General features: G+C 26.6%; 1 protein-coding gene across 1 annotated transcript; it reads left to right on the top strand.

Moving 5' to 3' along the window:
- The first annotated feature begins 711 nt into the window (after nt 1-711).
- Nucleotides 712-10,711, top strand: LOC113866677. The gene is made up of 9 exons (XM_027501486.1): nt 712-811; nt 3,622-3,774; nt 5,804-6,190; nt 7,510-7,586; nt 8,337-9,455; nt 9,750-9,830; nt 10,158-10,253; nt 10,474-10,566; nt 10,661-10,711. Exons 1-9 carry the CDS (start codon nt 712-714, stop codon nt 10,709-10,711), a joined length of 2,157 nt encoding a protein of 718 aa, XP_027357287.1.
- The last annotated feature ends 5,520 nt before the right edge of the window (nt 10,712-16,231 follow it).

The following is a 16,231-nucleotide window of genomic DNA, read 5'->3' as shown; positions in this document are numbered from 1 at the left end:
AAAAATATTAATTTTAAATATATTTATTTAAAATAAAAATTTATTCCCCTTTTTCCCTTCTCCAATTCCATAGAAAATTACATCTTACTCAAACCATTTAACAAACTAGTTAATTCAAGTATTCTAAAAGAAATTCCTTACAATTTCGTTCTTTATTAAACTATAGTCTTAATAGATTTAGTAGATTTAACTCTAATTAGTCGAAATTCAAAATGACTTCTCAAATATTGAAAATCTTTTACTAAAATAAGTTTCTGTATCATTTTAAATTCTTGGTTAAAAAATGGTTAGCTTATAAAAAGACAATGAACGAAATATTGTCAAATCTTCTAAACAAGGAACTCGATGTAAAACCACTCTTTACAAGGAAAAATATAATAAATGTAAAATTTTCATTGAAGATATTTTCCATTAATTAGTTGAAATTAAAGTGTAATTGATCTGAATTGAGAAATAAAAAAATTAATAAGTGCAAATAAAACAAAATAAGGGATAAATTCTAATAAAAGATATGGCCAATCTCTATACTTTTCTTCTCTTCTTACAGAACTGAAGTAGCATGTGTAAGCCATTGGCAACCACCATTTACTAAAGGAAAAAACCCCTCATTATAAATTCTTAAAATTCCTGACTTTACTTTTCATATAGTAGTTTTCTTGAGAGCTTTAGCCAAATATAAAAGCAAATTAAGAAAAAAGCACAAAACAAAAAATGGCTTGTGAGAGAGTCGATGTCAGTATTTTGGTTGTGGATGACGATGATGTTTCTCTGGCCATTGTTGCTAATATACTCAACTCATTGGAATACAAAGGTATGTGTCCATTTATTCAACCATTGTACGCCTGCAGTATTTTAATTTGTTTCCATTGAGATTTTATATATTCGAACTCTCTTTCGTATATATATATATACACACACACACACAAATTGGGCTAAAATTGATTTTTTTTTCTTTTGTCTATGCTGAAATTGATTATCCTATGTCTTGAAACTCTCTGACACAACTTCTTGAATTAACCAAAACTTGCAAATTAAACCAACAAAGATCGAAATGGTAGATAACTGGGTCCTTTAAGAATGTAAACAGGGTTCAATTCCTAGTTGTGTGTATAAAGAAAAGCTTTATTGAGGGATGCTATACTCATTTCTATGACCTTTGCGCTTTTAAAGGGAATAATCTTTGACATTCGACTTAGGAAAACCGTAGGTGCACACTAAAGAAAAAATTGTAATCTGATGCATATTGCCACTTCGTGTATGTGTAGAAAATCTCGAGATATTCAATTTTCATGGTTTATTACGTGCAAATATATAGTTGTTTTGGTGAGTTTTAAACCACATTGCACTACACTAGTATTGTGCTGCATTGTCATATATATAACCCCCTTTTTTCTAAGCTAACAAACATGCCAAAAGATGAATTTCAGGCTTGGTAAACAATTTGAACACAACCCTTGTAATATTAGAACTAAGGGTCTATTTGAGTTTATAGTTTTGAATACAAACTTTGAAACAAGACATGTTCGTCTATAAATGAGTCTTAATTGGTTTTAACCTAATTTTAAAATAATTTTACTTCATTTTAACCCAAAGGAAAAAAGTTATTTGGAATTTTAGTTGAAAAATAATTCATTTAATTCTCATTTATTTTAAAATACACGTAATAATTATCATCATAAATATTACTTACATTATTATTATTATTGTTAATATTAAAATTATTTTTGTTATTATTAGACTATTATTTACTACTGCCACTATTACTCATTAGCCATTAATTGACTCCACTTCCACCTTATTCATAATTGTTATAGTCATTACAATGACAATTTTTACTGCTACAGTTATTATTATTATTATTATTATTATTATTATTATTATTATTATTATTATTATTTACAACTGTAATTATTATTATTGTCACTATCATAGTATTTATGACTGCAATTATTATTATAGTCATTATTATCATTGTTATTGTCTTTGTGGTCATTATCACTATTATCATTTTTAAATCATTCTTACAAACTAGTGACTAGTTGTTGTTATCAACATACTTATTAATATCATGTTTTATTATTGTTATCACACTCTCTACCATTTTCTATTTTCTTGTTTTTATTTTTATCATTATTCCACTTATAATCAAGTTTAAATTTAAAAGAAATAAATGATTTATGTATTTAAATTTAAAAATTAAAAACTACCAAAACTTGAAACTCAAAACTACTTTTAATTTTTAATAATTTCAAAACATAAAATTAACAACTAGTCATAAGAAAATAGGTGCAAAGAGTTTGTGCAAAGAAAGGATTGGTGGTGTTGAAAATACAGTAACATTATCAGCCCACTTTTAACCAACCAAGACACACTAAGGATTTTCTCTCATAATCTTATTTTCTCCATTTGTTTTGTGCTAAAGTAAACCAGGATGCCAAATTGTATAAAAATAATTGACCCTGTAGGCTTTTGTTTGAGCCAACTAATGGCTGATAAGTCTAATTGAAAGAGATTCAAATTAAAGCACACTTAAAAAAATATATATTACAACCCATAATTGGAAGGACTTTTTTAAATCTTATCTTTTGAACTAAGATTTTATTTTCACTTCCTGCTTCTGCTCCCTCAGATTGTCATCCAATTTTTCTAACCATAAGGTCTTCATGTATGTTTCTGGCTGCTTTACTTCTGTAGTCCAAATCTAATTTTTCTAAGTATATACTATCGATATAAAAGGTCTTAATAGATGTTTTTGCTAAAATAAAAAAAATGATACATACATCGTATTTATATTAAAATTTAATTTTTATTAAATAAAGACTATATCAATAAAATTGATTTTTTTTCATTAATATATTTAATATTTATAAAAATGTTCTAAATTTCTTTTTATAAAAAAATCAGGTCTTGAAGCAAATAATACATACAAAAAATATCAAAATGTACCATTCTTCAAATTATTTTATTCTCTACCTTGTTTATATCTACTACATATCTATAAAAGCTGAAGTGCATGCTGTAAATATTGCATGTAAACTTTTTCTTATCGCTTATCTACATCAACCACATAATTAAAAGAAAAAAAAAGTTACCTCTCCGTAATTGATCCATTCTCAGTGAGGAGCATCAAATATTTTTTGTCCTCTAATTATAATATGCAAGAAAATTAAATGCTAAATGAAATGCCTAAATGTCTTGGCATGTACAAATTTCTGACTAAAAAAAGTTACCCTTGCATTAAGCGCATATATATCATTTGTGTAGCTCAAGAAGCTCTGTAATCACTCATCACTGGCATTTCATTTCTCACCTTTAATGAAGTCGATTTCATTAATTGAAGGCACCATGAATAAATTAAAAGCTTGATTGGTTTAAAGCCGGCTTTGAGACGAAATGTGTATCACAACAATAAGTTTTTACTTTTGAAAAAATGTTTCAATAATTACGTTTCTCTATTGCTAACATTAAGACAAATAGACTCCAAGTGTTTAAAGTGTATTTAGATCCAAAAGTGGATTAGTACCTTATTAGGGCAAAATGCATTTCTTATCTTTTAGCAAATTAAAATTTACACATGCTTGATCAGTGAGCTTATTGATTCTCTTTGGTTATGAAATTCAGTTCTCATTGCCAACGGTACCCATAATGCTTTGGAGACTCTTCGAGAGTTTGAAGGCTTTGTCGATCTTGTCATTACAGAACTTCATATATCAGGAATGAATGGATTTGAATTTCAAAAGCTAGTTATAAATGAATTCCAGATACCAGTAATAAGTGAGTATCACTCTTGGATATTTAACTATCCTTCATATTTCTTCTATATAGCATATATATTGGATTTTTATTTCTTTTTCCTTTTTATTTATGTTTACCCCCGTGTGTGTGTATATATATATACCAATAAATATGAATAACATATCACTGTAATCTCTCCCGCATAACCAAGCTTAGCAATTTGAGCAAATTAAAACCAAGAGTTTTATAATTAGGAGGGTACAATGAAGTAAGGGACCATTTTAGGTTAAAAGAATGGATTCTCTCCTACACGAGCACATAAAGAACATACTTAAAAGTAATTTACAAAAATTTGGCACATGAATTTATGTTAGAATTAGAGTAAAATTAGTTTTAGAACCTTGAGTTTTACGGACACCTTAATTTTTTTTATATTATTTTTTTGTAATTTTTATTGAGTTTAAAGTATATAGGACTTATCTAAAGTAATATTATGCATAAATGTATTTAGTGTATAACATAGTTATGTTGATGCAATTTATTCTGAGTAATGAATAATCCTTTTACAGGAACTAAAATTAATGCTGATAGAACATTATTTTGAGTAATGAATGCCTCTTCTCTAACTAAATACTAATGTGGCATAAAGGAATAATGGAAATTATATAGGTTAGATGTAAATGCCAAGTTTTATGAATTAAATTATATATATATTTTTTTATACATGCATTAAATTTTATATGATATAAATGAATTGTTATATTTGTTTTAAAGTTTATGGTGTTCATTAATTTAAACTAATATTGTGGGGCTTAAATGGATTTAATATGTAGCATGATCATGATAAAATGAATCATAACTTTTGGGTAGTAAATGTTCTTCATTTAAGGTACGATTATTATTGATTTGATAAAATAAAAACCATAGAAAAATTAATGTAATAGTTAAGAGTAAAAAAATAAATCATAACATGCAACTGTAACTATAATGCTAATATGAGATAAAAGAATAATGAAAGTCATGATTTAGATGTCAACGCCATTTTTCGGGCTTAATATTTTATATGTTATAGATAGATTTTGTTTTGCTATCTCGTTTATGCACTTGCATACTCTATTTTAGGTAAATTGGATCTTTTTTAAGTTTCACCTTTTTTCAATTTATTTTTATAATTTTTTATGTTAATAAACCTTTTATATTTTTTTTGTGTTACTTAACTTTTTAGTAGTAATTTTGTATTATTTTATCTCTATAAAGGAATTTACTAAAAATATAAATAAGAAAGTAAATAAAAAAAAGCATGAAATGACAAGGGAGTAATTCACTCTTGTATTTTTGAAATTTATTTTCTTTTAATTTTAATCTTTACTGAGGTACTCAGTTTTATTTTAAGGTAAATTTCTCTTTTTCCTTTCCTCATATACGTTTGTGAACAATGTTGAAAGAAAACTTTAAAATATTAAAATGCAATTAAATACATCTAACCGACTAAGACATTGTTTTATTTTAAAGCTCGAATAAGAAATAATTTTTTTTTACTTAGTTCAGAGAAGTTAAAAATCTGACGAAGGTTGGCCCAACGCAGGCTGAGAAGTTCGCTGTGACAACTCTGACATCGCTTTCTGCAATTTTTAATAAACAATTAAACTTTAAAAAAATAAAAACATAATAAAAGATGTTATTTTCAACCAAGTGTTACTTTTCTATTAGAGACAGAGAGTAGAAAAAAAAAATTTGAGACAAGTGATTTCTATCTGGGAATTAAGTACAGAGTTCACAGGAGGGAACGTGACAGAGATATTTGTGCAAGGAAACGATGTTTGAACATTTTGAGGAATATACTTTAGTTTTATTGGTTTTAGAAGTATATTTCTGATATGTATAAATAAAAAAAATTTAAAAGTATAGTAAAAAATTTAAATAATTATATACAATGTGACTTTCGATTTCAATTTTGAAGTTGTTTAAATAAAGGAACTGTTAGTGCATACTAGTGTTGTAAATTGTTTCAACAGCTTAAGCCATATATGACATTGCAGTTGACACTTCTCTCTTTTGTTTCATGCAGTGATGTCTGCAGATAGCAGAAAGAGTGTGATGTCGAAGAGTTTAGAAAATGGTGCAGCACACTTTATTTTGAAACCTTTTTGCAGAGATGACTTCAAAGACATTTGGCAGTTTGCTATGGCTGCAAGGAAAGGGACAGTAACTACTGAAAACATTGAAGGAGAGTCAACAGGTGATAAGGTTATTGTTCAGGATGTTAACTCTTCTGAAACATCATCATTGGCTAAGCCTAAGAGAAAAAGGAAGTATGGCCAGAGAAAGAATAAGCAAATGAGTAAGGAAGACCAAAGTGAAGAAAGCTCTCAGCTTGCAAAGAAACAAAAAGTTGTTTGGACAACTGATCTTCACAATCTCTTTCTTCTTGCTATAAAACAAATTGGAATGGACAGTAAGTAATCTGTTTCTGCAAAATTTTTGGTATTCTTTGGATGATGATTTTTCACACCCTTTTAAAGAAGATTCAAATTTTGTTCAGTTTATGCAATTTTAGACTTACTTAAACAAATTTTGTAATTATCACTTAAGCGAAAGATACTTTAACTAAAGTAAGTGATGACTAGTTAAGCAATTTTATAAGTGAGTAAACTTTAAATTAAGCAAAATTTGTTCAAGCAATTATTAAATTGCTTATATGAATCTATCACTTATAAGTACTAATAACCTAAAGCAAAAATTGAATAGATACCACAATTTGGACATATTGCTTTTGGCTTAAGTCTGAATTGGTCTGCTTAAGGGAAACAATATTCCCTTAAGTGAATTTTAATTTTGTTAAACAAATTATAGATAAAGAGCAATGTTTTGTTTAAGTTAATTAGGTTTTGCTTAAGAAAAAAATGTCTCTCTATCCATAATCCACTTAAATTAATTAAGTCTCACTTAAATAAATTATATTTTGCTTAAGCTATTTTAGTCTCGTTTAAGTGAGTTAAAATGTCTGAGAGTTTGCTTTTTGCCTAATATTTGCTTAACAAAATTAAAATTTGCTTAAGTGAGTATTATTTCGTTTAATGGATCAATTTTCTCTTTAAGGCAAAAGCAATATGTCTAAATTATAGTCTTTGTTCAATTTTTTATAGGTTGTTAATATTCACATAAGTGATAGATTAGCTTAAGCAATTTAAATTTTGCTTAAGCAAATTTTCTTTAATCCGATGTTCACTTGCTTATAAATTTGCTTAAATTATTCATCATTCACTTAAGCTAAATTATCTCTTACTTAAATGATAATTACAAGATTTACTCAAATGAGTACAAAATTACTTAAATAAAAAAGAATTAAATATTTAATTTTCGTGTAAAATGGAGAGATCTGAATCCTAACTTACATTTAAATAAATAGGTTGAAATGTAAAATGATGATGAGACATTTATAGGTGTGTTTAAAAAAATCTATGAAAATAACTTATAACTTTTATAAGTGCATTTTATCTTATTTTAATATTTTTTAAGCATAATTAAATAACATTTTTAATTTATTATAATAAATTTTTAAATTTGTACCGTTAACGTTCACGGTAAAGGGATTTATTAAATAAATATTTAATTAAGTTGTTTATCTAAACTCATTTTTAATAAATATAAAAAGAAATGTAAAGAAGGTATAGGAGGTAGAGTATGAAAAAATCATTACTTTAAGTGTATATGCATGTGTATATGTATACATAGCTAACCGTAATTGACTGTGCTTATCTTATCATTTTTCAGGAGCTGTGCCAAAGAAAATTCTGGAAATCATGAATGCGCCGAACTTAACTAGAGAAAATGTTGCTAGTCACTTGCAGGTTTGCTATTAATTAACTTATATTTTACGTCTACAACATGGTTCAATCTTCGTAAGGTTCTATTTGCTTGTTCCCCTTCTAAATAATTATGCAGAAATCATTGAAAGATATATGCTATGAAATATGCTACTGATTAACTACTAGCTACTGTTTATGAATTTATTCATGTGAAACCACTGCAACTTCTAGGAAAAAAAATTATGGTTTAATTACTTTGTAGTTCACCATGCTCTTCGTAATATAATCAGTCTTTGAAGGTTGTTTGACAACACAGAGAACGAATTATAACAAGATATTAGCAAATGTAATGAAATACTACCACATAGTGATTTCTTTATATCATTTGTCCTGGAGATTTCACTAGGAAATCCTTTACCATTTTTTACATGGCTTTGAAGTTTAGGGAATTCAATGTGCCAAGAGTTTCATATATTTCCTTTTCGAAATCTTAAACTTTGTGAGAAAACTTATCAATAAAAAAGTAAGAAATGTTAGATTTATTATCTGAAGAAAATGGTTTGATATATATACTTAACGTATAAGAAAAAAAATAAGAAAGATTATGTACATCAATAAAATAAATCAAACCTTTTTCATAAATTAAACATTAATTTAAAAAAAATGAAAGAACTTCTATAAAAATTAATATCCATAAATTAATTGTAACTTATAATTTTTTTATTTGATTTATCTTTGTATACATGTACTTAGAAATTTATTAACGCTTACTTATGCCGATAATGTCTGCAGAAGTATCGAATGTTCCTGAGAAAAGTAGCAGAGAAAGGGTTAGTTGAGGGCTTATCTGACAGAACTCTAAGGTCAAGGTTTGCATCTGGCCTTTCAGCGTCACTGATCAGAGACATCCAAACAAGAACTGCGAAATTACGTGTTCCCGCGCAGCCATATCTGAAAAGATTAGCACATCAACCAGAAAATGGAGGGAAGGCCAATGCCGTTAAACCTTTCAACCATGTTTCAAGAAATGCTTATGTTACTCCACATGGAAGAAGTCATCATCAATTTCCTAATGCATTCCACAAAGGCTTGAATTTGATGCTTCAAAACCAGCACGTTGATTCTTGGAATGTATCACAATCAAGGTATGGAAGTAATGTTGGAGCCAATAGTACCCACCAAAAAATTTTGGGAAGCTATGCAAACCCAATGCCCTATCAAGCAAAAATCTCATGCAATGCTGGTGCTGGATTTCCAACATGTGGAATAAATGGACGTGGCTTGATGACTTCAACAAATGGCCTAATAGGAGGATTGAAATATGGTGAGCCAATGTACCAAAACTATGTTAATTCAATGGGAAATCACCAAAACTTTAGCTATGGTCCAGGAAATGGGAAAACCGCATCTTTGAACAGTTCTAACAATCAGCCTTGGAGCACTACGTCTATTTATAATCCCAACACTAATATCCAACTGAATGGTGGATCAAAAATGGTTGGAAATGGGATAAAAGGTGGGTTTAAAAGTACTGTTGGTGCAATGGATTCTATTGCAAATAACAACAACTTTAGCTTGATCAATGGGACTAGTCAAAATGCAAAAATGAATGTCGCACCATTGGGGCATGGAAATTTTGGTTTATCTCAAGGAGGGTTTGGTATTGCTTCTGCTTCGAAAGCTGAGGATGGGTGGTCAAATGAGTTTCCACAAACAATGATAACTAATGGAACTAAAGCAGAAAATAGTTCAGGGTTCCCACAGTTTCCTCATCAACTAGATGACAATGTTGAAGAAAATGAGAATCTGTATAATAATGCCACTTCAATATGGGAGAGTAAGTTTACCCACCTGGAAGATGACCTTGCTGACATTTTCACGGTGTTAGATGAAATGAATCTTCTTAATGAGGTAAGCAGGGTTAAGAAAAAACCTACGTCTACATATGATTAGAAGCAAATTTAACAAACTATGTATATTTAATGAATTTTTACAAAATTATAATCATCACTTGCTAATATACTGATTTTTTTAAAAAAGAAAATAAGTAAATGTACATTAATAATCATATATGCTGATATATACACCAACTTGTATGTTACCAAGCTATACTTTTAATATATTTTTAAAACAATATAATTATAACAATATTATAATGTTATATTTACTTGGTATTCTTCATGACTTGTTATTTTAATTAATCAGACTGATGAGAACCCAGATGCAAGCGAAGTTTTAGAGTCTATCCTTTCTGGCCCTCGTCACGATGTGCAATCCCTTGAGCAGGTACATTTATCATTTTAGGCATTTCTTTTGCATGGCTTGGCCTGTGTACGTATGAATTTGCTGGGTTATGAAAAGTATATATGACATATCACACAACCGATCTCCTCGTTTTTTTTTTCTTACTACTTTTGGTATCTTCGCATATTAATTTTCAACATAACAATGTCATCATACTATAGAAGTAAAATGGTGGATTTTACTGTACTAATTTTGATTCCTCTTATAATTAATTGTTTTTGTCATTCTTATCCAAATTCCTTTTTTACCCATGTTTAATATGTCTCTCTAATCGTAAATATTTGACTCAAAATCCTAAAATTGCAACAGTCTATCGGAGCTGGTGATGTGATTGATAACCCAAATGAAGGCTCATTAAATCTACCAAACAAGTCCACGACATGCTCTGACAAAAATTCTAACCAGGTAAGCCTCAACGGTTACCAAACTTTCTAGTTTGAGAAAGATTTAACGTTTTTCTTTTAACAATTTACACAATAATTCTTATATATTTTTAATACACATGATTTGCCTATATTTTCCTGTTGGTGAATATAACTTAATGAACCAATATACTTTTTAAAATAGAAACGATTATTTTAAGTTTGTTTTCACCCCATTAATCCAACTTTTCTATGATATCTAGCTGGAAGGATATGACGGATTTGGGGACATGGAACCGTTTGACGAGTTCCTAGTAGATGATGTTTCCTCAGCAACTCACTCAGCTATTGATCAGGCGAGTCAAATTACTAAAAAAAATGTTCATGTTATCCAAATGAATTTGAGAATGGTCGTTCTAATATCAAATTTTCCCTTCAATGATAACGCAGGATTGGGATATGGAACTCATTGAAGCCTTGTTTGGTGATGAGGCAAACTAGAGGGAATGAGAATGTTGCTTCAAGGGTCAAAAAATAAGATGTATATATGCATACTGGGTTTTGAGAAAATAATTGCTGGAATTTGACTCCATATATAAATACAGAGAGAGAGAAGTGTATAAATCGCATGAATTGCTTTATTTATTTATTTATGTTTGAATATTTAAGAACCTTTGCTAATAGAATATGCATATTATTATGTTGAATTGAATTTTTGTTCCCTTAAATTTAAATTATGCAAAATTAGTTTCTTTAATTTTTAGCTAATTAAATCTCTTTGCTTTAAAAATAAAGCAAATTAATTTAAATCCTTTTGAATTGTTTACACTTCAAATTCTTAAATTCTCATTAATAAAAGTTCTTAGACATTCAAACATGCATATCCAATTTAAACACACATGTATATATTCTCAAACATATATTCTTCAAAAAAATTTAAAAGAGGTTAGCATTTCAGAATCAAAATAGTGGAACGTTACACAAGGCATGCATACAGTAAACTTGTTTAACAGGACAAAGTTCTTAATCATATAAAACACACTGTTTCTTAGTATAAAATCATTCATAGTAAACTGGTTTAATAGGAGAAAGTTCTTTTAAATTAAACTCATTTTAAAGTACCATTAATTAAATTTAAGTTATGTCATAATCCTATTTACTAAAATTTAAATACAATCATATTTTTATTTACTCAATCTAAAAGAGTTCTTCAAACGAATTGAATTCTTTCATTGAATAAACAAGCAAGCATATAAAAACACTGAGTGATGCTTTACTTGCTTCGTTAAACATGACAAAATTAATACATTATTGAAATGTACCAGACACTTTCAAAATAACCAATTTAATTGAATAAAGATAAAAAGAAGTTTAGTTAGATTATATTTTATAAAATTTTAATTTAATCTATTTTTAAAATTTAAACCCTAAATCAAACTACTTATTTAATATTTTATTTTATTTTTTTCAAGTTTGTCTAACTTAAAAATTTATTTAGAAATCTATATATTTATAGTAAATTTTTTAGTTAAATTGATAAACTTATTTCTAAATAAATTAATAAACTTACATTTATATGTCAATTAATAAATTTTAACATCTAAATACAAGTCCCTATCATAGAGCTCAAGTGGTTAGCTCGCGGGACAATTAATAAATAGTTTTTTTTTTTTTTTATTGTGTGTTTAAGGACATATACTAATAAGAAAATTTATTATTTATAATTTTTTTATTAAAAGTATTTATTATTTTAAAATCAAAAAAATATTTCATGTATAATTTTTTAAGGTAATTAAAGTATTTAATAAGGTATATTTAATTTTTTTTTACATATTAGGTACACATCAAATAAATTATTTATTAAATTAAAGATAAGATCCTCATAATTTTTTATTTATAAAATTTCAAATAATAATTTAATAAATAAATAATTATAAATTCTTCTACTCTTTATTTCTACCTAATTATCAAATAAAAAATATTTGTTCCTTCTATTTCATATTAAATGTCGCTTAAATATTTTTTTATGTTTCAAATTATTTGTCACTTTAAAATATTAAAAAATATTAATTAATTTTTTCAATGATATCGTTATTAAGGATAATTTGTGCCAACAAAATATTATGATAACTCTAAGATTAATTCTTACAAATTAATTACTGCAACAAATTTAACAATTAATAAAAATATTTTAGTAAAAATAATATTTTTAAAAATTTGAATTAATATTATTAAATGACATATAATATAATTAAGATGAATGGAGTAATATGTTTTATGTTTTGAAGATAATTAATGCATAAAATTTTCATTTAATACTTATTGTTATCAAATAGTAAGATAATTATTCTGAAGATAAGTAGGATAATAGAACAAAATTCATAATAGTTATTTAAAAGAAGAGAAATAGTAAACTTTCTTACTATTTCAACTTATAATTTCCTGAAGAGATGAAAAATTTAAAGAAATAAAAAATAATTAATATTTTTCCAAAGATATATCATTTTTTATGAATTAAAAATGTTAAATTAAAATAATAAAAATAAAATATGTCATAAAAATACTAACATTTATCTGTTTATCAAATTTGATTGGTATATCACAATAAGGATAAAACTCAGAAATTGGCATTAATAATGAAGATACTCTCTCCCCAAAAAAGTTAAGTAGTGTATTTTTTTTTTTATTTGAATTGAGGGTAATATTCAGTTAACGGTTAATATTAATGTCTTCGAAGTATAAAGATTATCGAAGTGAATTTTACCTTTTAATATATATTTTTTGTCAAGCATAGACTGAAAAAAAATGGTTTTTTATCCAAAATGAATTTTCAATTATGGCAAGTAAATATACCTTTAAAACATCTCCATAGTTATTTATACAACAATCTTAATCTAATCAATGTTATTTGTTTATTAAGAAAATTATTTCATAAACAAGTTTGCACCGAAGACTAAAATTATGAATTCAAATACAACTGTATTCAGTCAAGTATGTTTAAATTGATCGCACGTGTATCATTTGAAAATGTTGCAATAGACTAGTCAAAAGATTAGCCTACAATATACAACAACTAATTCAAATCTTTACTTAATAATTTTCAATGCTGGATAATGTTTTTTTCCTTCTTAATTTCTACCTTAACATAAATTGCTATTCTTTAACTTCAATAAAGCAGCGATCATTTCAAACATGAATAAACTAAGCAGGAGTCATAGATATCTATAAACACACAAGTTATAAAATTCAAAAGCAAAAATATTTCTTAAGTTTAGAAGTTGATGGTACAAGCATTAACACGTTTTTTTTATTATAAAGATGGATTGTGTGGATCTAAAGAACACTGAAACCACGAAGTTCCATGTTTCGGTCTGAAAGATCTTTAAGGTTGTCCCAAAAACAAAACCCTAAACGCAAAAGGGAGCAAAGTAGGCCCCTTTTATTGCATTTGCTTTCTCGGACATGAAACAACATACTTTTCATTTCTTCAAAATTAATTCACTAGATTAATTACTTTCATTTAGCTGAGTTCTATGAATCCAATAAAAATACAAATTGAGGAATATTTAGTGGGTAAATACCATATATAACATTCCCACTTGAGAGTTTTAAAATGATTAACTATGATGCACGTGACATGCATGAGAGTTTTTTTTTTTCTAAAAAACTAGCTTATCATTAGGCTAATTATACTCTTCTTCCTTAACAAATACTTATATTGTTATTTTTTTATACATAATTATCTTATAATTTAAATATTTATATTTTATTTTTAATTAAAATATAGAAAATTCAAAATACTTGTTAATAACTTAATAAATAGGTGAAATTAGATCCCCCATTGTCTTCAGTACTGTAAATTTACTAGTACTCCCTAACTCACTGTTATTTTGCATTGTGTAAGTGCTTAGTAGTTAATTTTTACTTTGTATATGCCAATTTCTTCCAAATATAATTATGGTTAAGATTAATTTCCTTTTCTTTTTCCACCTGTATAGGATTTAATATTTTTTTGAAATATAATCTCATGCATTAAATGAAAGCCTTTTCCAACAAAAATTTGAACCCTAATTTGTTAGAATTTGTATTTTGTGATACCGTTGTGCTTCAATAAATTACACAAATTGCAAGATACGTTTTTTGTTTTTGTCAAAAATTTGCAAGATATGTTGAAATCTTGTACATTGTTACTATTTTGTATTTTTGGGCCTCAAATGATACCCTCCATTAAATAATTTGGGCTTAGGTGAATTACATTTAAATGATTTGAGTTCTTGACCCAAAAAGAAAAAAAATGGTTAGAGTTTTCCTGATTAAAATATAGACATTTAATTATTTTATTACCAGTCTCAAACAATTTGATAAAATAAATAAATTTTAAGATTTTAGTATAACAAAATATTTATTAATCTAACTCCTTAACCAATATATAAAAATATTCATGAGCAATAGGAAACTCTAACATGTGAGAATAAAGTTTGATCATTTATTAATATCTTTTTATAAAATTGCAAGATTTATTTTTGTCACAGTATCTTTCTTAATATTTGTGCTTTTTAGGGGCAAGCAACAAGCCAACAAGATTGATTTAAATTACAAGAAAAATCATAATTATACACACTTTTCCTGATATTTTTACTTTCTTATCTTATTTTCTTTCTCAGCACATTATAGTATTATATATTTTTTCTTATCTTTTACTTGAAATTTTATACTTATTGAGTACATAGTCATTTTTGAACATCAAAGATTGTTTTTTAATTTGTATTTTATTTATTTATTGATTTAAAATAATAAAATTGAAAATTTGAATGGTTTCAAGAAGTAGTATGGGATGGTGCAAGAATCTTGAAGTAGAGATAACATGCTCCTCCATCACACGCAGTTCAATGAAAGGTGTCACAAAAAGGGAAACAGAGATGTGGCGGGGCCCATTACTGAACGTGCGAAAAAAGCTATGGACCCTAATCCATAGGACACGTGTCCCATCGTGATGTGGCAGGCTCCCTGTCTCCCAACTACCACTACGTCACACGTACCACTGTACGTCTCTCATTTATTTACTCACACTTTCGTATCCTACGGTATACGGTATATCCATCTACAAATACTGTATCTACGCAACCTCAATACTAGAATGTGTAAATACAACTTCAATATGTTTTTATTTTTATATTTTAATCATTTTTGTATTGATTTTTTTAACATGTTTTATTACATATTATTATGTACTAGTTTTTTTTTTATTATAATATGGAGAGAATGAAAAATAAACACTGTAAGAATTCAAATAAAAAATAAAGTTTAGAGAGATTAAAATCAAATTAAAAAATAAAAATATATGTTAAAATTGTAAATAAATTGAATTAGAATTCTTAAAGATTGAATTTAATTCGTTTTATAAATTGAATTTAATTTTATAGACAAGACTACACGAAATTACCTTAAACGATGACATTTAGAGCTGCTAACTTTTTTCTTTTCTTTTTTTTACAGAAAAATTATTTTAGTAAATTAGGTTAAGGTTAATTTATTCATCTAAATCATACATCGAAAAGTTTAAAATATAAAGAGATAAATTATTTTATAAATATAAAAACTTTTATAAAGTTTTTCATCACAACAGTAATTAGTCCTTAAATGTATTATAAACTGGGATAGTTGTATGTCAGGAGAAGAATTATAATTTTTTCTGTCCAAAAATTGGATGTGAGAGAATTTATAATTAACTATATCTAATAAAAAATTGTAATATAATAAAATTATATTAAAATTTGGTCAATGTAATTAATGTGTCATTACGTTAAATCTTTATATTCTTCTTCTTTTACATGAATCTTTACAATTCGAGAAGCAGTTAATAGTAATAGTAAGTGTCATTCATTTTGAAAATTGAAAAAAAAATTATACTCACATCTGATAAAAGTATAAACATTTCAATATTAGATGAGTGACTCGTATCCATCTATATCATCACAAAACTAATCGCAATATCAATTTTATTAATATAATTAAATTAAT

Source organism: Abrus precatorius, unplaced genomic scaffold (assembly GCF_003935025.1).
Source record: "Abrus precatorius isolate BTA unplaced genomic scaffold, Abrus_2018 Scaffold5, whole genome shotgun sequence".
In the NCBI taxonomy this organism is placed as follows: Eukaryota; Viridiplantae; Streptophyta; class Magnoliopsida; order Fabales; family Fabaceae; genus Abrus; species Abrus precatorius.
The sequence above is the reverse complement of the archived record's forward strand: the minus strand, read 5'-3'. Positions and strand labels throughout refer to the sequence as shown.

What these genes read in the sequence shown, in the direction of transcription:
- LOC113866677 (XM_027501486.1), top strand. Translation starts at nt 712, where the DNA reads ATGGCTTGTGAGAGAGTCGATGTCAGTATTTTGGTTGTGGATGACGAT. An exon ending in CAACTCATTGGAATACAAAG is followed by an intron (nt 812 to 3,621) that starts GTATGTGTCCAT and finishes TATGAAATTCAG; the next exon opens with TTCTCATTGCCAACGGTACC. An exon ending in ATGTGCAATCCCTTGAGCAG is followed by an intron (nt 9,831 to 10,157) that starts GTACATTTATCA and finishes AAATTGCAACAG; the next exon opens with TCTATCGGAGCTGGTGATGT.